Genomic DNA, 27,541 nt, shown 5'->3' with positions numbered 1-27,541 from the left:
GTTTCCTTTGCAACCCCAGAACGGTGTTGTCGTCAGCCTGCGGATGTGGTGGCTCAAGCGCGGTGGGGGGGGAGAGACCGAGGGTGCAGGGTGCGGAGGGGGGTGTGGTCAGGGTGGGGAGGGCAGGGGACTGACGCGGAAACTGCGGCAAATAGGATGTTTTGAAAGAAAGGACGGTTGCCATTATCTTCCCTCCGCCGGTTTCCGGGCCTGTTCCTCGGGGAGTGATGAAGGGAGTGGAAGACGCTCGGGAAAGGCGTCGCATCGACTTGCAGAAGCTGAAAAGTGGAGCGGAAGCGATTTGAAAAAAAATCACGCGCGAAATGTGAAGCTCACAGACCTTTTCGAGAGCTTTCGTCGTATTTAAGAAAATTACGAACGGAAAGGGACGGATAGCCCCGTGGGAAAAGGAGTGCGTTCTTTTGGCAATGTCATCAGAGAAAGTGTGCGAAAGCTGGGGTCGCTTCACCCTCAAGGGATACGTGGGCGGCTAGATAAGATAAAAAGGAAGACGGGTGACCACTGCCAAGCGCCTGCCTACACATGGGAGGGTCGCGCCTGGGTGTAGTTGGGTCGAGACAGAAACCCAGCATACCATTTGGTTCGCTCTTTACCAACGGCCTCAAGATGACAACAGTTGTGCGTCCTATTCGAGGGACGCAGCACTTAACTTTTAAGTGCTCTCCACCGCGACACACAAGTTGGCAATTCAATACCAAAATTATATTCGTTTGTTACAGCCCGGGCATTGGCCAGCGCAGAGGCCACAGCACCAGATCCCACTCACACAGTTATCGTCCTTTTGTGGCTTTGTGTTCCCCCGCCAAAGGTCCGGGTACGGCTCAATTAAATGGGAACGATGAAGGATAGTTATTTCCGTCGGCACTTGTGGTGTCGCAAGTAGGTACGGTCGAGTGAAGCACAACTCCGTCCTGCATGGCGTCAAAATATTCAGTTCGACTCACCATTTAAGAATGAGTTAATCCCGACTCCCAATTTTTCCCGCTAACTCCTCTCTTTGATTTTTTTAACCCTTGCGCACTTTTCACGAGTCCTAAACTTCGTCGATGATTCCCGAGACCGTCTCAACCCACGAAAAGTGCCCCCACCCATTGTTTGCCTCATTCTACCGTCTCCCTCTGCCTGGTTTTCGCTAGGAAAGACTAAGAAGTAAGATATTATCAGCGAATCGCGCGATTTTTACGAGAAATTTTCGGTCGTGAATCATCGCAATGAAATACTGCAATCTCCTTTCCTCATCACAGATAAAGGTAATATCAATCCAAGAAGTCTTCACGCAGTCATCGCTGCAGCGTAAAAAGTTGGAACTAAAGACACACAAAGTTTTGGCAAGCACTTAGCCTAGGGTAGTTTATGTCACTCTGGGAGGTCGGAGAAGGAATTGAGAGTCAGCGCGGCCCGCCAAAATTAAGCCGAGCGCAGGCGAACTAACTACACTTCTGCGGAAGTGTGTTGGCAAGAAGCTCCCGCTCAGTCACTAGGCCATGCCGCCCCAAGCCTTTTCTTTAGACGTCATCCCTACGTGTTCCACTGCCTCGGAAGCGTGCTTTTTATTTTTCAAATTCCTGCTGGGAACGGAAGAGACAATGCAGCCAAGTTGGTGAACTTAGTCACCGGGTAAATAGATAAAAATCGAGTTCCAAACGAGGCAACCTTTTAAAATAAATAATTATGCATATTCATACACAAATTAGCCTGCAAGCAGCCAAAATGGAGTGCAGTAAGGGATACACTCACTCACAAGGGACTGCTACTTACCAATCCCAAAATTTCCTACCTAACAGGTTAATTTTTAAAAATTATCTATTCATGCAGTGCCGCAATAAAATGAGTATCGCAACAAAAAATTAACACGAAAAAAACACAAGACCTAAATCATTTTTTCTTAAGACATTAATCGCCTTTCCTTTTGAAATCTACAGTACGTGTGGGCGTTAAATTTTTATGCATAGAGCATAAACATATTTTCCTCGGCACATGAAAGTACTTGAAGAACAATAGGAATCAAGTGAATAAATGAATTATGTCCATACGTAGACATTTTGTAGAAGTATTACATTTTTCCTATTACTTTATATTTTTGATGAAAAAATCGGCCTTTATTTTTTACAAATACCGCGTACAAAATAACTAGATAATTTGACGGAAACGACTCACTCCCTGGTATCTAAATCCCACCGCTATGTTAACGAGTCAACATAAGATAAGTACTTTGAAACCTCACTCATGCGTTTCTAACCCCAATGCGGTATGTGCTATGTTCCTTCGGAATTGTACACTTCTTGACTGCGGATCTTAGACACAAATCATTGGCGTGCCCTACTTGTATTTTAGGGCTAAAATGGAATGTGTCAAACAGCAAATCTTTAATGCCAAAGACACCTCGAATGGTAGCCAAATGGGAAGACATCAAGGTACTAGGTAGACGTGAATTATTGGCCATCGAGCATACATTCACCTAATAGCATATCTTAGGCTTCTAGTAAAGCATATATAAGGTGTCCGTAGGCCATGCTTTTTTGAATCACTCCCATATGGACAGGAGAATACCATTATGACATGATAACAGCTACAGAATATAACTCAGAATAAAAAATATATTACCTAACCTACCTATGCTTGTCGCTCGAAGGCCTTGAAGGTCCGAATCGCATTACAATTGATTTTAACGAATATTTTTAAAGTCCAGCAAAACTGTCTCTTACGCTAAAAATGAAACAAGTCAAACAATTTTGCTATTTCCGAAGAGAAATGATATTCAACAATACTTTGCGCGCTTGTATACACAATATTAATGCTTCATTTGATTCCTCTAGGTGGAAGTGAAACAATTGAAATTCTGCACGAATATAGGTCTTTGGTTGTCTTTTATCCTGCTGAATTCCAACAGGTATTTTTACTGTCATAGCAAAATGGACGACCAGATGGAAAAATATTGATCCAGGAGGCTTTATTCGCGTAAACGCGAGCCGATTTTTTTCAGACAAGCTGGAAGAGAGGATTAGTGATGAGCAGAGCAGGAAAATAATTTGCCTTCGCAAAGGATATCTGAAGCTGCTTTGAGTGATAAAGGTGAGCGACATTTTGAAAAATAAGTGAAAATCTTTTGAGAGAGACATGGTGGACTCGCATCATTATTGGCAATGTGAATTGTTTATTGACCATTCGTAATTTTCGGCAGAATATGAGCAGTGAGCGGAACTCTCCTCAAAGACCTGGAAATTTTTCCACCAGGATACGCACAAACGTTACTCACGAGGTTGTTGGGCGGAGAATTCCACTTAATAACGACACTCCAAAACACACATATGTATTTCGAAAGATTATCTCCGGGGCGACGCCCTTACCAACATGGTCCCAGCGTTCCCTCCGTGAGCCCCGTCTTCTTCGCCCATTTCCCCCCTCCCCCCCCCCCCCGCCGCCCGCTTCCTACATGGTGGCGAGCTTATCATGCAAACGCAGACCGCTGACACACTCTTCCTCCCTCGTGCCGAACTCCATGCTCATTCCTCTTTCCCTTTCTCGTTCTCTCGCCCCCTTCGAAGGCCTCGCGGGCTTCCCCGCCAGACGCCTCCCGTCGCGACGCCTTCCACCATACGCCGCTAAGGATTTAGTCGGATTTAGCTCGCGATTCTCCTTGTGTCACAGTGAAAATGGGGCCCCACCAATGCGCGCTTAGAGCGAAAATCGATAAGCACGTATGAATGCACACGGGATGAGAGCCTCATGATTTCGTCGAGTGCCATAAAAACCCTCGAGGACGCCCAAGCCCTTCCTAAATCACGTTAAAACTTTACCTGGGCTAATTCATCCACATTAATACTAGCGAATATTACAAAATGTCGTTACATTTAAACTTCAAAAAGTGTGGCAGGAAAGCTTCTCCGAACAGGACCTCGGGTGTAAGACCGAAGGATATAAGATTAATTATGCGTTATCGATATCACCGATGGCCAATGATAGCAGATGATTACTCTTATTCCAGAAATTTAATTATGGTAGTATGTCTGTTTTGGATGGGGCCTCAAAGACTACCCACCGTTAGATTTCTAAGGTCCTCCTAAAGAGATAACCTGATACTCTATCCTACAAGAAGACCTTCTTAAATTCCTCATATATACTTTCAACCTCCTTTCATTCCGTTCATCATGCCTATTCTTTTCCTACCTCCCCACCTCGCTCGCCTTTTGTCCTCTCCTGCAGCATAGTCTTCATCATTATTCCACGAACACTAGGTTGAAATATCAAGGCACAAAATGATGCGAATTTTTATTTATTTTTTTCATTTAAGAGTCATAGTTAGATTGTTTGGCTTCAAATTGAAGAATCCTTGGTGAAGAATCCTGATCATGCTTCTCGAATTCCAGCTAAAATGTAAGCGGTGTGATTTCCTCGCTTCATAGGCTTAGTGGGAAAGCTCACTAGAAAACGAACACCCCCCCCTCTGCCAATTTCGTAAATGTGTGAACTTAAACATGCCAGAGAGCTTACCTCTCAACATAAGCCTTCGGATTAACGACTGTGAGGGTGCGATTGATTACACGACACGAAACAATACACTATCAAGTATCGGAAGAACAAAGTGAAAACGATAAATTCGAAGAAAGTCCTTTGCGCAGAAAGTGCTTCGAAATATCAAATGGAAACGCCATTTGAGCAGAAGGTCAAACTTGCACATTTGATTTCAATTATATCAATTTAATTTGATGCCTCGGAGGAGGGAGGTTGTAGGACTGTTTTTAACGCAGGAATTGTTCCGGATTGATAAGGCAACTAAGCATCATATTTAGGGGCACGATCGACTTAATTTCATTAAAAGCAGCTACGAGTTGAGACGAAATAATTGCGAGATAAAGATAACTTCTAATGCATCAGCTAATATTATTTTCATTTCTACAGAGCCCATTATTGAAACAAAGAATAAATATGCTGATTTTTTAAAGTCATAAAATTACGTAGCGATCCACCACTGATAAAAGGCAAATACTGTGGCGATAAGCTAATTCACCACAATCTAAATGCCGTCCTCCCTCTAATAATGAGTACGGGCCATAAAGTTAATATCCATCGTTAGACACATAAAACTTGGCAATAAGCATTCAATGACAAAACTACCATACAATCTTTTAAAACTATACTTACGACTGCGGTGTTTCTACAGTACTTTAAATTATTTTACCCTAAACAATGACATTTTGAAACTACTTTAATTGAATTCTATGCATTTATATCATTTTTACTAGGTTTTAAAGTGATAATTATTTACTGAAAGCTTTATTGCCATGACTGAACTATGATGAACTTTGTTTCCCAATAATGGAGGGTATACAACATTTTTCAGTTGCCACCGAAAAAAGATATAGCTAATTAATCAAGTGAACCATTCCAAAATATATCATTTGTAACTCATGTAATTTCTACTCGTAATTTTAAACGGGATCTAAAATGCCTCATCTGCTAAGGCTAATTAATTTATACCCTGAAAGCAGAGCAGACCTGAATGCCGGATACCGCATCGAAATGACAGACAAAAAGTAATTCAAATTGCTTACCAAGGTGTATTACAATAACAGCTAATTATCGAATAAACATTATCGATTAGCGCGAACTTCTGAACCAATAGATTTTACAGCTAAACACAAACCATAGATATGTTGTTGTGTAAATTAACGTACCAATTGATGAAGGAAGACTTTCCCGCCGAGTGGTTCCCGATGAGCATTATAACAATTTTCTTTCTCGGGGCAACCAACGTGAGTCCGAATTGCTCAGCAACTTTTATAAGTCCTGTAAGTAATAGTAAAGGCACTGTTACAAGGTGGTTTTAAGATAAAAAAAAGGATTACGAATACAAATTAGTATTATAACTACAATGAATGAACCATAACATTTACGAAAAAAGAACGACACATACATTCCATTATAATAGTGCAAAACATTTTTAATGCAAAATATATACAGCTTTTATAAGTTGCTTGAACTGCATTATGCTCCTTTTTACCTCAAAGAATACACATTCACACCCTTGTACACATTAATTTCTTTATTTTAGCTTTTTCCCTTCTTTCACCACATCTTATAACTGCTACCTGTTCTCTATGCTAAGCATGCATCAATCTTCTGACTCGGTAGTTAATTTCATTCTCCTTCGGACGCGTAACATATATTCCGATCAACGTTGAAAAGGCCTCTCTCCAGGTCAATGAATGCGATATAATCCGGATGATCTTTCTGTGCCTTCCTCCCTGTGATCAGTCTGGAAGCGTAAATAGCTTCTGTTCTTCCTCTTAATCTAATTTTGATTATTAATGAATTAATTTCTTTAATTATTAATTAATTAATCCCATTATAACACTCTTCCACTTTCTTATCCATTATTTCGTAGATTATTATAGCCAGATTTTTTTATACATGGGTCGTCAGACTGATTGCTCTGAAGTTTTCATATTTTTCTGCCCTTCTCTTTATTTGGTAATGGGAAGACCACTTTCTTCTAAAAGCCCATCGGAATTTCTATACCCATAAACGTAACACACTTTGACTATAAACACCATGTTCATCGACGCCAAAAAATGCTTAACAACAAGGGCGTTATCACAGTGGACCATCTAGTTGGTTAGGTACCAAATAAATTATCATTTCCATCTCACGTCTTGCTTTAGCCACCAGCGTACACTGCACCATAACCTTACATCGGAGGTATGGTCTGGAAATACTAATTTTTCATGGAAAATTACTTTATTGCCAAAAATTATTAACATTGGCTTGAAAGGTTCCCAAACGGAGTATGGCCGGATGACAACAAAATTCTTCGGGTGCTTCACCACGCCCTTGTACGGGCCATGGTGAGGTATGTATGCATGTGGGAAGGAAACACCTCACATACGAGTAAATACCTCGGCTTTGAAGACGATGCTAGGTAGCACAAGCTGCTGAAAGAGCGGGGAGATCGAATTCACCGTTCAAAAAGTAAATTCTAGAGCCATATTCTCTAAATCATTGTCTAACTTATTATCTTTTTGTGTCTTCAGCTACTCTCTCCCTACATCCTCCAGTAACATCTTAACATACGATATAATTAGGGATTACAAGTACCATACGATGTTACTGGAACTCATTTCCTTCCCATTGCAATCGTGAAAATTAGAATACCTTCTCATTTCTTTATCTAAATAGTTCCTCATTGACAATTTCTCCAATGGTTCCCAAACACTTGCGGCATACTCTAGTATTGTAGCATTCTTGATGCGCAGAACACACTCATTTACTTTTCCGTTACAAATTCCAAGATTCACTCCAACGAAAACAATTTTTTCCAAAGCTGGCACATATCTTTGCGTGTATCCCGCACAGGATTGGACGCGAAAGTGACTTCCAAGTGCAATGTACAAGTACCACTCAAAGCTATTTATTTCTACCCCATTAAATTCGCACGTAATTTCGGATTCCCCATTTCTTTGGCCCAACAATTTCAATACAGTGCACTTGCCAACTATATAATTAAAACTTTCATTTTATCAAAAATCCGAAAGAGTCTGAATCATGAAAGAGTATCCCGCCATTAATCGGGGTCTTTATTCCTCGTCCCGTTATCGCGGAGTCTAAGAATAATCCCAATCTGCCACAAGCATTGACATACGGAAGCGATTGGTTCAAACTTATATATGGAACTAACTATTCTATGGATGTGAGACTTAGGCGAGAGGAAAAGCGGAGAGAAGAAGATTCTGAAAATAAAATAGATAGAAAGACACAAGAAAGAAGTACTTCGACGGGTGGCTGAAGAGAGAAGCCTATGGAGGACACAAGCAAAAGAGAGAAATTGATTGGATATATCCTGAGGTATACTAGCTTACGGAAGGCCAAACCGAAGGCACCATAGAGGAATGCTAAGGATTACCTATGAGAAGCAGAACAGTGGAAAATGTTGATGCAAGGAGCTATGAAGGAAAAAAGAGACTGGCAAAGAAGAGGATGGCGTTTTGGAGAGTTTCTGCATATCAACCCTCGGATTAATAACTCACGATGATATTTTTTAATTATAATCAAGGCGAATGCTTATTAAGAATTAGTCATACCTATCATCATGATATCAGATGTTCATACCATCATGTAAAATGGTAACAAATATACCTATTATAAGAAAATACACATATGCTTCGCATTGTAAATAAATTAGTAAAATATTTCATGCCGTAACGAGTCTTATAATTATTGTTTTACATCACAATAGCAACTTTTTAGCCCTCACTTTTCATTGGGAACACTAGCAAATAAAATATACCTTTAAAATGTAGTTAAGGAAGACGGAGTGTGCTGAGATCGGGTTTACGTTCATGATATTCAATGATAACAGGACACAATTCAGGGTTATGTTTCTCCTATGAAAAATAACCCTGACGAGTGCTCTATATGTGTAAATATATGCAATCATCAGTCAGCGTGAGGATATTACTGTAAAATGGGTGTATTAGCGGCAGTAATTTCTTCTTAGGAAAATTTTGTTTGTAAGCAGAAAACTTTCCACTCGTTTTAACCGCGCCACTTCGCCATCACTTTCTTGAAGTAATTAAACTACAGTTATTTCTTGGTAGATTGTTAGATATAAATATCGTAACTATTATATTGCGATTAGATACATCGAACTAAGAAACCGTTACACGTATGTTATTATTTTAATAATGGCATACGTTTTTCATTAAACTAATTATGAGGTCTCGATATTTAAAATCTGAGTCCATTGCTGTTTTTTTCAATAATTTTTCAAACAATTCATGATAACTGTGGTTGGTGAAATGCTAACCGTGGTGCAAAAATTTTTATCGATTCTTCTCATTAGCTCCATCCGTTGCTATGTCAGCCATTTTCTAATTTTCCAGCTCGTATCTTTATTGCGTTTGTTGGAAAACTGCGGCGATTAACCAGCAGTAATAGTGTTGGTTTTATGGTAAGAAATATCACGATTAGCATGCCATAATCCGTAGCCGCAAATTATAGCCGCCTCCAGCGAATTCCGGAACGCACCCAGCAATGGCTGTTATTAGTAACTGTTGAGGCTGACTTCTGTAGTCAGATTGAGTGTATTGATCCATTCATTGACCTGTTGCGTTGTAACAATGTGCTCCACCTTAGTGCGTTAAAACAATACGCTCATTGCTACCCAGCGCACTCCACGTTATTCTTGCGCCTCATTAATCTCTATTCAAGAAGTCATTTCTTTTGTTGAACAAATTAAGTCCATATTCCAATTTCCCGGGAGAGTCTCAGTTTCGGTATTATAAAGAGAAGAGGATAATGAATATGATTTCTCGAATAAACCCAGGCGAAGGATGATTGAAAAGCCAGCTAGTTCACAATTATTCCGAATTTCCTGGAAATCCTGCTGAAAGAAATATTTACTTCAGAGTAACCCTTTACATCGGACTTTTAACAACGATATAACAATAGAAACAATTACAAACACCCAAGCCCTAGATGGAGAAAAACCTACCTAGGCGTGTATCGAACCTACGACCTCTGGGTTGGCGTGGACGTTACCCCATCGCTATCGAGGCCGCCAGCATTTTGGCATTTTTAGTAACTGTCTACAACATAGAAATGGAAAATATTTTGGCCTATGTTTCAGGCGATCAAGGTTAAATTTTAATTTCATTTCAATCCCGATCGTAATGGGAGAGATTATTTGGAAGTTGATCAAACTAATTTGCTAAGGCATGCCTTCTCACCTCGGGAGGATCATTGCTAAATTTTAAAAAGGCACGTTTTGAAGGACCAGAAAACTTCGAGGAAGCACGAGACCAACCACGGAAAATATAAGTAAGAGGAAATTACTTGAAACGAATGATTGAAAAGTTGATTGGGGTGCATGAACAATCGTAATTAAATTCTCGGTGGGACTGAGTAATTCCTAGGGATAAAACGCGAAAATAGTATTGAAGGCCGGAGATAATAGCAGCACTTTTGACCCCTATTCTTCAGTCTTTTATACAATTTTATTAACAGTAGTCAACCGGCTTAGGGCTGGTTTTTTTAACCATGGAGCTCCACATTACAGAACTCTGAAGCCCTAATTAACATGACACAAAAAATCGTTAACCTCCATTCTACGTGTTATAATAACTCATTCTTTAGCCATGCATACTTTCTACTTACCTTAATTCAATTCTAAACGCCTATTTCTTTCCTCCCTCCATCTCGCTTTCCTAGCATTCTTCCCATCATAACTGTCTTCAACACCTCATTGTCTCTCTGCACCTCATGCACCAATTTGTCCTACCGTCATCGAATTTCACCCAACAACCGTCTCTTTTCGCAAATTATGCCAGGACCTTCTTCGTTTGGTTTCCTTTCTGTCTACATTATCTTTCCATTTTTTCCAGACATCTCGAATACCAATCTAATACACTCCTGCAATCTACTACGCTTACCCTCTTGCCTCGACGGCTAAGTTTCCGAATTATAAAAAAAATACGCTCCATGTTACAGTTTTCAAAAGTGTTTTCTTTGCGTATTCACTTAACGGTCCACGTCATTAATATCCGCCTCTTTGTAAATGATTCTTAACCTAAGGCATATCTTATTTTCATGCCCCCTACACTCCTCCAGAACACTTCCTAAATAAATGAACTATTACACCTGTTCTTGGTTATGTCCCCACTTTTGTAGCTTAAGGTAAGTGGCATAGGTGACCCTACCGGGAGCAATTATCTCATTTCTCCTGTCAGTATAGTCCCAGGGGTCATCAGAACCCGCTAACCACTTTCATCACGTCAAGGTTGTAGTCCCTGGGGAGGGATATACTATCTACTTAAGAGATAAAAACGTATTTCCGAGTCAACCTCGGACTTGGCGTGGAGATGACGTGATCGCCCAAGATAGCCCACACACTTGGGAGTGAGCATGTTTAATCAATTTCATAAATTTATTTTAAGGTTAGCGCGACCAGAAAATAGATTTGCTAACAGCCTGGGGCGATTGTATATTTTGACATTTAGAAAACGTAAATTGCGAAGCATTTATTTCATTTCAAGTGCAAAAAATTAGTGATTTATCATACAAACAACTATGAAATAAAGTGAACCGATTATATCTCAGATTTTAACAATAAATTATTTAATGGTTGATTAGTCTCATAAATAACGTAGTAGTCATGCACAATCAAGTGTTCAATGAAAGTTTCCTTTGACGAAAACTTGTTGGGAGATTCGCAAAAACATGCGATTCTAATTAGACGCTATGGACTATAATACTGAATAGAACAATCATTCACAACCCTCATTGCGTTATTTCAATACACACACAACCGTTTTCGGCCCACAAAATGTTCACTTAAGTGTACATATTCTCATTTCATAACCAGGGGAATAAACGTATCTAGAATGAATGGATGATTTCAATATTCCAAGAACCATGTAAAATACCAAAATGTCAGAAAGAACAAGTTTCTAAAACATAGGTGTCGAATTAACAACGAACGTGAGAAGGAGAAACCCTAATGCCTTCACCAAAGCGAGAGAATATATTTGGTATTCTGAACAATTTTCGTTGTGTGTGGTAAAACTCGAGGAAATTGCAACGAGATTTGACCTTTCCATTGAAGCGGGGACATAAAACCGCAGAATGATGAAACCGGATGAAGCAGTTTTCTCACTCAAACAAAAAATTAAGACGATAATAAAAGGAAGTAACAAAGGAAGCAGAGAAAAGGTAAAAAGAGAAGTCTCCTAAATACCTCGAGCGCCATTGGCTAAGCCACGACGAAGGAGTTGGGACCGTATATTTCAAACTTTTGAATTTTAAAATTATTTCGGCGAAATTTAGGATTTATAAATTTTTGTTGACTATTGTAACCTCTTTTCTAATCATAAAATACTCAAAACAAAAGCATATATACATATACAGTGGTAATCTCCTTTTTAGCAGGATTAAATGGATTCTCAATTCAGGCCAGCTTTTAGTTACGTATTAACGTTAGCAACTTTGATTCCAGCCCTGAGATTATTACTTAAATATGTGATAAGTATTTAGCATCCATTATTTTAAAATGAGTATCATATTTTTGCGTCAAGAATAGATTTTACGCCGTGTACGAAAGTAACTATTCAACTATTCAGGAGGAATACTTGGAAGGTTTTCAGCAGGAGTGGAACTGGTCGGAAGAATAAAGAAAGACGCAAGAGTTGAACCCTCAGTCAATTAGATACAAAAACTATTAATTCGCTCATTTAATCAATAGATCCCCAAAGGATAATTGAAAATTTAACCTTAAGTAAAGCACATGAATGGCACCGGAAATACCATTTGCCTCAGCAAAAATCTGCTCAAATAATGGATTGTTGAGTCACGAATTATTCAACTTGTATTTGGAGCAAAAGATGAAATAGACCAAGTGAGGAAACGAGGAATAAAAATAATATTTTTCACATGGCACGCGGCAACACACCTATTCAAGTCGATTTTGAACTTATTTCCACCTTCTCTTGCTCTTGACGTCATTCTATGTATTCAAAAGTGTGGGTCACAGGGGACACCGTTGTCTGACACCTTGGTTCACAATTATTTATTCTGATTCTCGACAGCCATTTTCCCTGATTAGTAGAAGCTTTCAATAGTTATTTCACGTTATTAACTGCTGCGCGTGTTCACTTCTTTGAATTATCTGCCATAATATTAACCTACTCGGTCAGATGGCTTTTCTGAATCAATAAATGCTATGTGTATTATTTATATAGGGCCATGAGTATGCGGTGGAACGTTGAGATCATGATGTTAGATAAGGTTTAAAACGTGAGGAAGGGAACAGGTAATAAGATATGCTTGTTAATGAAAATAAGTAGTAGAATTTGGAATCATTTTAATGGCAAAACTTTCGGTGCCCTAAATTTTTCAGGCTGTGATGAGTTATCTATGCATGACTAAAACTTGTACTCAAGGAAGAGCCTGACTCACTTCAAGCTGATTCATGAAGGAATTTAAGAAAACCAGAGTTGAAAGAGTAGCAAATGTATTCATACTTGCCCGTTCAGCCAAAGAAGTTTTCGTCCAAAATATCTATATTCCGGAGTAAAAATTTCGCACATCTACTACCAAGTTACCACACGAACATCACTACAATTTTAGTTACACTGTATTTCAATTACATTTTAGAAGTCAAAAAGCATACTTTAGAATTCGTGGTGGTTGCAGAGGTAGTTATGTACAATCATTCACCTGCTCAATCAAACCTTCGCTTTGTAATCATGTGAATAAACCTTTCCCAATGAATTTCAATCCCAACTTCTAAATTTCCAAACATTGCAGTTTAATTGCCCTTAGTTTATACACGTTTTCCATTTGTTACAGACTTATTCTAAGTTTGAAGGATTCATTCACTAGCATTACCTTACAAACGCTACCACTTTTCACGATACGATTGAATAAGATAGGTATTCGTCATGCCCATGCAAACAACCTGCTAACACTACTGGCTAGCAATATTGAGGCTTAGTGCCTCGCGGCACTTGGGGCAACAGGTGTTGGGAATAGTGATCCATGAAAAACGGCCTCGGGAACCTGGGTGCAGTGAGAATCCCACATTCGAGCGTTATATTTTGCACATTAATTTTTAACAGTAGTAACAAAATTTATCGTCACGGAAATTGACAAAGACCATTATTTATATTATTATATGAGGGTAAAAAAAAGAAACTTTGTACTTCCACATAAAGATTTAATATGTCACGACCATGGTTTCGATGCTGCACATCATCATCAGGTGGCCTACATACAAAATGTTTCAACTTATATATCCTCAAGAGGGGGGAGGAAAATAGGGGGAGTAAGGGAGAGGGGGTAAGTTGAGTGCAGGTGCGGAAACCTATTAGTGGGCTAGGGGAGGGGGAGGGTATGCATTAAAAGGTTACTGGCTCAAATTTGTGGAAGTTTATGTTCATTAAATGATCATTTAATGAAGAACACAATGCAATACGGAATGTTACACTGTGTTCTTCATTTAACTTTGTCGTCTTGACATAGCACGCTTGACCTAATGAAGGGGAAGAGGAAATTATTCCCTTTACCTTGTAAATGTTTTATCCCAGGGCTCCATAACACCAAATTTATTTCAATGTTAACTTCGACTACAGAGCTTCTATGACGCATACTAATTACTACGGAAGGTGACGACTACGGTCATTGGGCATGTCAACAGGCGACAAAATACAGACTGAGCCAAGTGAAAACTACCAGGAAAAATTTACAGAATATTGAAATATTCCCAAGAGATACGCCAGCTTAAGAAGCTATGTTCTTTTACGCAGCACGTTTAATCTTCGACCACTCCAGACAACTTAGATCCTTGAATGGCAATCATTTTTACACATTCTCGGCCGCAAAAGCAAGTTTGAATCAAACGTTTATATGAATTCTATCTATTCTATTATTAAATCGATAAAACATTACTACGACCGTGAATTCAACGAGTGGAATCATTTTCCTCGCACATAATCTTTTTGGGACTGACGATTTTAGAAAATGGGGAGGGGGACTCAAACTCTGAACAAAATCCCACTCGGGCTGGTGGAAACACGCGCTAGAATCACACATGCAAAACTCGTATTTATTTTTTTCTACCGTTCCCCTATTTTATATTAGAGCGATTGGTGAGACAGTCGGTCATGGGGAGCTCATCCTCGCAAATCCTGAGTGCATACGCTATTGGGACTATATAGGGCCACTGCGTTCCATAAACCTGAGTGTGAGAGTATAATCTGAGAGTACGTGTTCCAGCATTCCTCTTTTTCCTTTTTGCGAACTCCTGTGCCGCTAAATAATTGAGACGAAATTTGGATTATTTGATTTTGCAAGCTAATTTCTGATCCGAAAATTTGAATCAATTATTACGAAAACCAAGTGCTTAAAAACTACACTAATAAGAAGCCTACACTACCCAGGTATGTACACTAATATGCATATGATACGGAAATAAAAAAACAACCCCATATCTGATACTAGCATACCAAATACTGATATAATATTTAACTTTGGTTCAAATGCAATTTTTTAAAATAAATTGCATCATCACGCGTGAACTGGCAATTTGAGACGTGAAGGATGTTCCAAGTGACCGTGAGAATCCGAAAGATATGCAAATTATTTCTGTACTTCCGATAATAAAATCACAAAATTTCACGATTGACAAATGTCCGACGAGCAGTTCACAATAATTTTGGACTAGCTGCGCCGAAGAATATGGACGCAGAGGTGCTGGTATAACCAAGCGTTAGGCCAAGTCACATGATTCTCTGTGACCCTATAGAGGTCAATACTTAGTTCACTTCCATTGTTCGCCCCGACTCCGCCGACCCTATGCATTATTTATAACTTCGCACAACGGAAAAAAAATTCTGTGATGCGGCAATTGGATTTGCTCATCTGTGACTGTGAGGCTATAAGGCATTCCTGATATCGAAACTCTTCGAGATCGGTTGACGGTTAACCGTCATAAGCACGGATAGAAATGCACCGCACTTCAGTCGCGTGCGATTTTGGAAGAAGCACTTTCCACTGCGTCACGACAACCCGCGACGCGTCCTGCTGAATTGTTCGTAGATATTTCCGGGGAGCGGTTTTATCCAATATTGATTTGCGACCATTTAAGTACTTAATTTCTCATTAAAATTTACTGTCGTTTTTCCTTGTTCCGCAAACTTTTTAGTCTTTAAACTGTTTTCAAGTTCTTTGCCAGTTTACATACATGCTCGCTTTGGCTAAACGAGAAGTGGCTGGTGGTCTTACGAGGCATTACCAGATAACTGTTTTCAGACTCCTAATTTAGCGAATAAAATGGCTCAGGCCACCGCGTGTATCAAGGAATATAATTTCTGTTCCCCGACGGAAAATTTGCTAGGTAACACAAATCCTTTTGAGCATCTCGCAACCTACTTCCACTAACTGATTTAATCTCTTAAAATAAATTATGTCACACGCAATTGCAAAATTGTTTGAGGTTGTTACATAAACCGCCACATCTATTGTTAAAAATAAAAATTTGAAAATTTATTATGGCATCACCAGAGGGAAACATAACAGTTTCAGGCTTAACTTTGTGGAATTCCTTTATGATGAGGGTAGAAAAAGAAACTTTGCACTTCCATATAAAGATTTAATACTTCACACGATCATGGTTATCACCTCATAATGATGCGCAGCATCAAAACAATGGTCGTGTAAGGTATTAAATCTTCTTAAAGTTTCTTTTTCTACCCTCATCACTAGAGAGGTAATTGAATTTAATAAAACAGTCTACGAACAGTTTTTGTACCGGGGATAATAAAAACATGGATAAAATTAGCTTTTTACCCGAAAAAATTATAATTTGCCCATGATTAATCTAGAACAGATACAGAATTCTGATAGCACCTAAACAGAACGCGTTTCCTACTTTTTTTCAAAAAAAATTACTCATGCGATATTTTTTAGCTTAACATTTAAAAAAAGGGCAAAATTTATTTTTCTTAAATAACGATCGGAATGAATTTTTTAGAATAGTTTTCAGTTTGGGCTCGAGTGAAAGCAGATAGGTGTCCCAGGTCTCATTTTAAAGCTATTGAAATAGGATTAAATATGCTATGCGACAGGATGGGAATATATGTGATTAAATTTGCAAGCTGGTAAAAAAATCACTGTGGCTGTTATTTGACCCACTCTCGTGAGTGACTTACAATTTATATTCATCTTTAATTCACATAATAGCTTCAGCTCCACTCTTAAGATTGTCTCTCTAAACAACAAAGTGCTTTCATGGTAACTGCTGCACGCAATCAATTAAATGTTTGTTACCTTCAATCTGTTACTAAGATTTGAATGGCGTACGATCATAGGAGAAGAAATGTTCAAAATCCTATTTCCTATCACCTCCAGATATGACCTACATTGTCCTGAAACGCCAAACATACTTCAAAAGCGTCTCCGGCAGGATCGCTAAGAATCCAGTCCAACCAAGTCAAATACAGCCAAAATGCTTCGCACAGATATGTGTGACTTCGCGTACATGTAAGTTATCGCAGTTTATGGTTTTGCTTCCGCTTACGACGCGGTATTCCCTAGCAGACTCTTTCCGGTCTGAGGGCCCCACGCGACCGAAACCAGTGATATATCCACGGAGCAAAAACACAGAAAGCTCATGGGCACACTAAAAAAATCAAGAACGGAGAGAAATATGCAGGCCTGAGGGCACAATGAAGAGAAATGCAATCCCCATTATTATCAAGGTGAGATTCCCTAAAAGTTGTCTTATTTAGCTTTAAATTTAAAAGTTGAAAAGATTTAGATTTAAAAGTTGTCTTATTTAGCAGTTTCCCACGAACTTATTATTTAGCATAAAAACAATTAAAGATGCAGGTCTATGCTCTATGCTTACGGTCCATTTCCTGTGATCCTTCACCTAACACCAAACACTTTCCCAGGCATTGCCGATAAATTTATGACGGAAAGAAAATGAATTTTGAATTGGAAGGAATTAATACTCCACCACAAAGTATGTATGTCCATTTCACCAGTAAATGTTGGAACCTTTCGGAAAACCTCGCACTCCTCAGGCATCTTCTTCTCTAGGTTAACGGGGATCGAGATGATGCGGGGGCTAACGTACTGGCTTCCCACCCAGAGGGCCCGGGTTCAAATCCCGGCGGTTTTGAATATTTTTCAGTGGTATCTCGATCCCTACTTGAGGTGCTTTGTGGAGGGCACTTTGAGTGAGTACGCCGTCCGTCGTTGCGGACCCCTTGGGGCCTTTCGTAAAAAGTAGGCTAATGCCGACGCCGGGTTTCTCTCCACCCTTCATCCTTTCCTGTCCATCCCCTATGGCGCAAATGACCTCAGCAGTCGGTCGCCTCCCCTAAATACTACTACTACTTCTCTAGGTTAACTTCTGGTTTCTATCACGCCTACCTGTATATTTCAGAATGTGTGTCCTGTTCCCGACTAATACATTTATAACTAAGCATTTTAGTTCAGTAACTTTAAACAACACTGCCAATAATGATTTAGCGATAGAAGATTTTCGATAAAAAGATATTGAAGAAGAATTGATACAATCTAGTTGGGAGTGAATGTATTCCCTCTTAAATTTCAACGTTCCGCATCTGTATCCCGGTTTCATTGTTAGAAGACTTTAAATGTTTTTCTGGTATTTTTACAATCGTCAGCGTTTAATCCTGAGTAAATGTCGCTTGGATAGGTCATTAACTTGACGTGCAGTAATTAATACCGCTAATGGAATTTAACACTCAGGGATTTGAGAATTTGGTAGTTAACGCTCCATTACCGACAGAAATTTTTTATAAATGTCGCGTTCCGACCGGATCAGCCACGGACAATACAGACATGGCATCGCAGACTTGGCATACAATATACACAGTCTTATCGCGGATGACGATGGGTAACCAAAATGATAAACAGGGATAAAAGAGAGAATTCACGGAAATGGAGACAGATAAGGCTAATTTCACGTAATTTCTCGCTGATCCCAAAATAACTCAAAGAGCTTCCAAACAGAGTAAATAGGGAGGTTCAAAAGACTTCATCATCGTAAGGACTTCATTTTTTTTCAAAATCGCGCAACCACCAGCCTGGTACTTCTCGCTGTGGAAGTAGATTTTAAACTTCATCTCGTGGATTTTAACTGCCCTCCGCTTTAGAAATATGAAAGGCGTTTCGGCAGTTGTGTTTAATCGAGCGAACACGATACAAGGTTGCTCGCAATTGTTCGGAAACAAAAAAACATGGAACGGCTTGAACCACTTTTAGGCACTCGACAACAAAATTCAATGTTATCAAATTGATACTTCTGTTATTAGCCCAACTTCCGGAATGCTAAAACGGTGGTTATTAAAGGTAAAACCTTTTCTTATTGGCTGAAAGTGTAGGAGCTTAGGCGTTTTCTTTTAGGGTTTCCAAGGGTAACCAAGAGACTAATAGAATTCAACTCTCGTGAGGTAAATGTCTTTGGAATTTAGCTCAGAATATTTCTCATTAAAAAAAACGGGAATGTATTTTATTCTCATATCCTCAAGGTATGACATAAATTTAATTTGCGATTAAATGGATGTCAATATATTTCATGCCACAAAATCCGCGTCTCACAAATCACATTCACATACGTGCATGCCACACACCTGATCGATAATTTGACTATACTCGTATGTCGACTTGCACCGTCGAAACTAGACGAACACCATCGTCACACAATTTGATAATACCAACGCAGAATATATAGTCAAACTCTCCCCATAAACTACAACTTTGACTAGGTGGAAGGGGCTGTGCGTTCCGATTACATCACGTGCTGTGCAGGAGGGAGCAATGAGATCATTTCTCCCGGTTGGGCCATTCATGCAACGCATTTACGCCGAATGGTAGGAGCCAGACGAAAGACCCGTGCAGCGTCTGTTCATAAGTGAGGCGGTTGCGAAAGAGTCTGACCCCAGTGGGGCGACCTTTTCTGTGATGATGCCTTGTTAAGAACACCACTGATAACAGCAACGAGAAACCACCTTAATTATCATCCCACGAAACAATGATGGATATAGATCGAAGTATCAGTCATGACAACTAGAGGCCTCAGGCCACTGGGTTGTGCGTTGTGCGCACCCGCGGGAGAAGCAAGGCTTCCGCGATCGTTATCTCCTTTAACTCTAGCAAGCGAAATCGACATCATCAGCATAGAAGAGGAATGAACCAGTAAGAATAGAGAAATGGTAGGATGATTAAGACAAGGAAATTAGTGTGTAAAAACCGAGAAATGAAAAGGGGAAATGCAGACATTTTAGGACTAAGCACAATGAGATAGAAGGATGGCGAGGATTATTTGAGCGATAGTTATGGAGCAATACCTTGTATATACCCAGCGGAAAGGAATAGAGCCAGCGGGAGGTGAAATTTAAATTTGAATACAACGGTAGGAAGGGACGTAGTAAACATAGATCAAGCTACTGATTGAATATTATTAGTAAAAGTAAAAGCTGAACCGACGAATTTGGTCATTGTTCAGGTCTGCGTACATGCCACCAAGCAACCATATAGAGGACGTCAACCGGATATCAAATTAGTTAAGAGGACATGAATGCGGGTGCTCATGGAAGGAAATATTTGATAGCCATCGGAACTCGACGACGGTCCAAGGGTGAGGATGTTAGTGAGGTAGGTTACTGCAGTTCGGGAGCAAGGATTGAACGTTGGGAGAAAGCAATTGAGTATTCAAACCCAGCATGAGAAAGGGCTTAACTCTTTGAGCACGTGGTTTAAATAACATATAAGACGTAGGAATACGTGGTGGATATACCCGGGGATTTAGAAAGATATCAGTTAAGACGATAATAATGGTTAGGCAGTGATTTAAGAACAGCGTGATACATTATTAGAATTTCCTGTGAGCGGATGTGGTTTCAGATTATAATTTAGCACTAATTAAGTGCACCGTCAGATTCAAGAGGATAAAACAGGGAGACGGATGAGGAAATGGCAATTAGAAGCATCAACTGGGACGAAAAGAAAGGAGTATCGGGAGGTAGTAGAGAGAATTGTGAATGAGCTGAGGGATATGGGTGCTATTGAAGAATAATGGGAGCATTAAAAAAAAAATATCGAATACCACTAATGAAACTATAGGAATAGTAACAAAGAGAAGGACAAGGAAACCAAAGATCACAGACAACTAGGAGGATACGGAGACCAGAGAAGAAAATGGAAGAATATAAATAGAGTTAATTAGAAGGAAGTAAAAGTAGATAAATAAGAATGAGACGAGAAACTAATAGGGCGAAATAACCGTGGTGAAAGACGCAATATGAGGGAGTGGAAAGTTTATGAAACAAGGGTGAAGTTGTGGCGATGTACATGAAGATTAAGGCACGAAGTAAAAATGGAAACTCCTTACACATTATCAAAGATTCGTCAGGAAAATTATTAAATGAACCAGGAAAGATTCAAGGGAGAAAAAAGAATACGAGCACATAGTGGATATATACGGTAAAATATTAAAAACCAAGTAAGTTTAGATACAGAAGGGGAGTATGACGTAGAATGGGATAGCTTAGGTCGAGGAATCCTCGATTGCGAGATAGAAAGGTCATGAGAAGTGAAGTTAAACAAGCCCGAGGAGATGGATAACATTCCCACATATGTACTAAGGGTTTAGAACTACGCTGAAGGAAATTAACTACTAATTAGTCATAGGTTAACTCGTAGCATGTTTGAGGGAGGCCGAAAGGTTTCTTCAAATCAGTTTTAGTTCCTATTCCGAAAAAGTAAAAGGCAGCAATATGCGAGGACTATAGGAAAATTAGTTTAATTTAGCCAGTAGCTAAAGTAGCTCTTAAGATTATTAACACGAGAGGAGGGCAAATGATTATTTATGGGATAATCAGTTCGTATTCAAGAAGGATAAATACACACGTGATTCCATAGCTGTGATCACGCCACTAATTGTAAGGAACGAGGACTTCGATTACGTTGTATTTGTTTCTTTCGGTAATTTCGGGAAGGCGTCACAAAAATTGGGTAGAATTAATAAAAATGTATTGCAGAAAATAGGAGTGCACTGTGGGGATGGGCCAGATATCCACTAACTGTACGCCTCAGACTGATCAGGTGGGAGTGGTGGATAAGAGTGTCCGGGTCGACAGCTTTAAGAAGACGAGTAAGACAAGGGTATCTATTATCACCAATGCATTTTGAAATATAAGTGGGAAAAATAGGAAAAGAGCCATGGGAAATATTGAAATAGGAAAGAAAGTCGGTTGGGAAATCATGTTATGCCAGGTTTACAGATTATCAAGCTTTAGTTATCCAGACAGCCGTAGGGTTTAAATTATTGTTGAGCGCATTAGAAAATCAGTGTGATAGGTAGGGGATGAAAGCCAACGCAAACAAAACAGAGATTAAGAGGTTTTCTAGATGTTACCTAGGCACTGTTTTGGACCAGGAAGGTCAAAGTAGTATGGATATCATAGTTTTAGACAATAAAGCTTTCACAAGCAGGAGGCGATTGATAAAAGCGACCCTGAGGAAGGATGATATGAAAAGACTCGTAAAAACTTTGATATGGGGCGTGATTTTGTGCGTGCGCGGAAACATCGCCTTTGAAGCAAGATGACAGTTGCAAATGGGGGGGGGGGATGGAAAAGGTGATTTGGGCCGGGAAACTATCGAGAAACTGCAAGGCATGTTGAGAGAGAAGAGTTGGAAGTTGGTGGAAATCCAAAGGAGGACGGAAAGGTGGATTTTTTCGATTGTTCTTGTGATGTTGAAGACTGATAGAAAGAAAGAACGTTAGGCAATCGAGGAAGGGATAGGAGACGAATATGCACGTTGGACGGAATGAAGGGAGGAGGTAAGTTAGCGGAACTGAAGCAAGGTTTATTCCATTGGGCAATATCAGACGGTTTTGTAAGGAGAGGCGTATCGCTATTCAGTCTGTGCCCATCCTAAACCTACCTTACACGGAAGCATAACAAATAAACCAATACACTCAAAATGTAAGATACAGGTTTTTGTCATCCCATTACTCTACATGGAAACGCCAACCCCAATAATTATCGGTATGGCTATTCTTCCAATAGGGGATCTCTTTCAGACGACGGACGGGTTTATCGACGTAGAAACTTGTAGAAAATATGAATTCCATACGCTACAAACATTTCTACAAGACATACAAATAAATATGCCCTCCGAACACTCCCTATCCACTGATGCCCAGACTGACAGCCATCCACTCAATCCCAAATGTCCATCCATTAGAGCGAGAAAAGCCGCCACATTGCCTCCTTCACTTAAACAATTTCAACTTTCTCACATAAATACAATCTGTTCCTTTTATCTGCCACAGAGAGATGCCATCACTAGCAAACTAAGATGAACTTATTCTTGGCGAGAAAATCTCGTCAAAGTTTTCCTCCTTCCGATTCTAGTCCGAAACGTTAAAAGCAGCTAAGGCTATGATAACAGAAAATGCTGTAAACAAGTTAATGCAAAATTGTCATGACAGAGGTTATGGTTTGGGAAGTGGAAAAGTAAGACGGTTGGAGAAGTAGGAAACCTCGTCTTCCTTTCCATCCCTTTCCTAGAATTCCAACGGTGACTTCAGTATCCTCATTCTCCTCAGCTTAATCTTATCTATGCATTCCAGCCCAGAGTGCAATAGTTGAACAGTGCAAATGAGGCGGGAACAGAGAGAGATTTTAGACTAATACTAGAGGTCAGTCTCCATCCACTGACCCTCAACCTGGAATGGGTTCAGGCAGGAAGAATCCACGGTAAAAGAGCTACTTTTACTGCAGTACATTGAATAAATATAAAATAACCTGTATATTTATTCAATTGTCAGTACCACGTGGATAAGAGGTCTGCTTAATCAGACATATTTATAATTTTGAATACTTGTTGCATTTACCTTACCTCTACATCAATACCCTACGAGCCACCAAAAAGTGTGTGGCAGGGGTACCTCTTTTCCTTATAAATATTGGTATATTTTCGTGATTATAAATATTGGTATATTTCCATGATAGTAGTTTTTCGGGGATGCGACCGACAGCTACGGTAATTTGCGTCATTAGGGATGGATGGGAAAGGAATGGTAGAGAGAAACCCTGTGTCGGCATTCTATACTCTTAAAGAAAGGCGCCAAGGGGTCCGCAGCTTAACGTCCCATCCGACGGACGGCGTACTCACTCAAAGTGCCCTCCATTTAGCACCTCAAGCAGGGATGAAGATACCACTGAAAAATATTCGACGAACCCGGGCCCTCTGGGTGAGAAGCCAGTACGATAGCCACCGCGCCATTTCGATCCCCGTATCTTTTCACAAAATGTTTCATCGCTGCTCTGTGAAAGCGTTCTTTTTAATTATTCATGCAAGTCACTTAATGCCTATGTATATACTTACACAGACATCGAAAGAGATCGCCTTTTGGATCGAAAGTTCACCTTACTTAGAAGACCTTGATTATATAGTATTTAATCCTAAGAAATAGTTTCTTCAAGTTTCAGGAAACATTTAAATCAAATAATGAGGCAACCAAATTGTAATTAATGCTGCAACTAGCTCGTCCGTGTCGATTGATATTCTTTATAATAGTTAAAGCAGAAAGCCTAACATACATGATCGGTCTATGCTACCCATACTTAAAGGCGTTCCTATTCTTTCAGAAAAAAAACGGGAAGAGTGAAACAAAGATACTGAAAGAACTCGCCATCTATTTTCCAAACAAATAGAAAATTTTAACCGCAGTTAACTCCAGTTTAGTCGTGGCAAAATTAAAATTACATTCATGGCGTATTTGATGGGCAATCCACCCGGGTGCTACGGATTCAAGCCCGTAATTCATCATGAGGGAGCATTAATCTGATAGTTCAGAAACCTGAAGGAAAAGATATACAAATTGATCGGGATTCCATTGAGGAAATGAGCCGCCAACAACAACACGGAAAAAATTGGGAAAAAAAACTCATCGTACAAGAGTTAATCCACTTCCCAATTGTATTACGAATGACAAGAAGAACAAATGGCAAATTTTCAAAGGAAAGGATTCAACTCTTTGTGATTAAACCGCTTAGATAATGCAAAACTCCTTTCCGAGTCTCAACAAGGAATTAGACCAGGAAAGTCGTAATTAGATTGTAGGAATATTTTGGGCTTCAAATGATAAGTAGCAAAGGGCGCAGGCGCATGGGCCAATTCATTTCCTTAAAACAAATCAATATAACCGGTGTAAAAATGTTAACGAATTGACTAGGGAGGGAAACTGGAGCGCTTTTAAAATGAATCAAGTGTACGCATTGTCAACTTCCTTGAAACAAAATTACGCTAATCCACCCTTGTCTCTAGATCATGTATTTTTAAAGCTTGATAACCTCTTATAAGTGAATAATTAGTATTACGTTTATTCTCCTAACCGTACAAAAAAACTGCGAATTTTGTCGCGAATTGACCCGTGGTTTTTGGCATTCCAGCGGAAAAACAGCGACGGAAATTAGGTAAATTTTCGAGTCAAAACATACTCTGACTGAAAAGGTAACAATTATAAATCCAAATTTGGCACTAAGACCAAATTAGTACATGTATAACCATCGACTTAAATTCATATCAATATAAATTATACATTCATATGATATATATATATCATATATATTATATATATATATTTATATATACATAATCTATATATATATATATTATATATACATGTATATATTATTTATATTTTATATATTATATATATATATTATTATTATATATATTATTTTTATATAATATAATCGTACCCTTATATTTTCAATCGCGTGAAAAAAATTATCATTGCATTTATATGGTCAACATAAGGAATATTACCGCGGCTAGATTAAAAAAAGTAGGGTGGCTAGGGTCAGGAAAGACATCAACAGAATTTTCGACACAATCCAAAGTTGTTTAAACTTATGCTTACTTGAAATGCGATCACTATGCCGAATGGTTAAACTAATTAAATAAGGACTTATTGTTCTTTTAATAAGATTTTTCAAACAATTGAATCTTATACATGTTCATAAAACTGGTCTGGTGTCCAAGTTAACAAAAAACAATTTTGATACCATTTTTAAAAAATCGCACTACACTTTTGGCATCAGATATTACCTTTATTCGTTCTCTTAAACTCACGAATTAGTACTTTCCAAGCATATTTCCAAATTTGAATTACACATTTTTCAGCAATCAATACGTCCGGAAAACACGAACTAACGCTGAAAATATGCTAAATCGGAGTTAAAAATGAAATAATAATAATAACAAAGAGACTAGCATTGGGTTCATCTACAGATAAACTAACTCTAGTAAATTAAATAGAGGATGTAAGGAAAGCAAGCTTAACGAGACGAAAACACTGAACCAAAAAACAGAATAGTGAACACCACAATTATAAATGAACATAATTTTATGACTAAAATAATTCCTAGCCTTCAAATGGAAGAAATAAAAACTAACCTGAAAGTTAATTAATACGCCATAACTACCGCATTAATTGGAAACTATATCAAAATAAAAAAACTCTGGTAAATAATACGAAAATAAAATAATTGAAAGAATGCTCCATATATCACAAACGGCTGCCGACTCTCAATCGCTGAGCTCAAGACATTATATGTACATGCAATCACTGAATTATGTGGAGTTCTGTGAACTTGACGCGCTTAAACTGCATAGTCCCGCTAACTTCATCACAAACGTACCGCTAGGTGGCGTGTCTCCGTTACCTGGATTCACCTTTGCTTTTCATAGGAAAGTGTTCACTAAGGTGGACAAAATTTGTACGACAGCATTCTCTTACCTACTCACGGAACCCATATTTCGTTTCATTTCACCTCATTGAATTACTAAATGTAACACATATGTAGAGGTAGGTCTACTTTGATATAAGAGAAATGTAATGGAATATCCATTAAAAGAGTCCACGACTTGAGGTTTCTACCTCAAATGCTGTTCATGGGAAATATATTGAACATCAGTAGGTTGATTCAGCAGGATGTTCTCCAGAGATGAAGTCAACTGTAGTAGGGTTCGAGATGTTGCAGTGGCTATCGTACTGGCTTCCCACCCAGAGGGCCCGGGATCGCTGAATATTTTTCAGTGGCGCCTCGATCCCTACGTGAGTTGCTTGAGAAGGGCAATTTGATTGAATACGCCACCCGTCGGCTGGGACGTTAAGCTGCAGACCCCTTGGCGCCTTTCATTAAGAGTATAGAATGCCGACACCTTGTTGCTCTTCATCCTTTCTTGTCGATCCCTAATGGCGCAAATGACCTTACCTGTAGGTCGCCCCCCTAAATACTACTGCTGGGAAGTCAACTGCAGGGAATCTATTCTCTTTCCTAACCCCGGGTAAAGCGGATAATGAACAACAATACTGAAAATGAATCTTCCTCATTAGTCAACTTTTCAAGTGAACATCATCGAAATTGCGGACCACGGATATTGCACCATGTTATCAAAGATGAATTGATGCTTTCTAATACCGAATAGGAAAATTTCGAGCAAGAACGCCATAATTTTCAATCTGAGTGCAAAACTGCCATGTGCATATGACCAGGACGCCCAATTATGATTACCGTGGCCGTTTAGGTATTAAGAGGGCCTGCTGAGTTAACTATGCTGTGATCTACAGAATTCAACGCTGATTGAGACGCCAGCAGAGATCTGTGCCGATCGACAGAATCTCGGTTAGGCTTGGGCGACAAATTCCCCCGAGGATGCGTAACTTTCATTAACGGCGTCGAGAAAAAGTCATAAGAAAGAACAGAAAACATAAGAATGGGTACTACGGCTTCTACCGACAGTAACCTCGTTTGGCAATGCAACTTCTTCTTTTGTGCATCCCACTAACCTCTTTCAGGGTCCGAGTAAAGCGTTGCACATTCTCGTAGAATTTTCTCATTGATTGAAATCGTTGCATTGTCCACAGGGTTGGAGGACTGACGGATTTTCGCAACCGGCATTTTCTAAAAGAAAG

At 39.3% G+C, this 27,541-nt stretch overlaps 1 protein-coding gene across 2 annotated transcripts in view; it reads right to left on the bottom strand.

Moving 5' to 3' along the window:
* Positions 1-27,541, bottom strand: part of LOC139694304 (sarcalumenin-like) — a 72,752-nt gene that overhangs the window by 44,766 nt on the left and 445 nt on the right. For both annotated transcript variants that reach the window (XM_071592783.1, XM_071592784.1), the window contains exons 2-3: positions 27,416-27,530; positions 5,697-5,808 (exon numbers count right to left, since the gene is read on the bottom strand). In XM_071592783.1, the coding sequence (XP_071448884.1) occupies positions 5,697-5,808; positions 27,416-27,527 (224 nt within the window). In that variant the 5' untranslated portion in view covers positions 27,528-27,530. The remainder of the gene's footprint in view (positions 1-5,696; positions 5,809-27,415; positions 27,531-27,541) is intronic.

Source organism: Hetaerina americana, unplaced genomic scaffold (assembly GCF_022747635.1).
Source record: "Hetaerina americana unplaced genomic scaffold, ioHetAmer1.1.p SCAF_5, whole genome shotgun sequence".
Taxonomy (NCBI): domain Eukaryota; kingdom Metazoa; phylum Arthropoda; class Insecta; order Odonata; family Calopterygidae; genus Hetaerina; species Hetaerina americana.
Note: the sequence above shows the minus strand (reverse complement) of the source record. Positions and strands in the feature narration are given on the sequence as shown.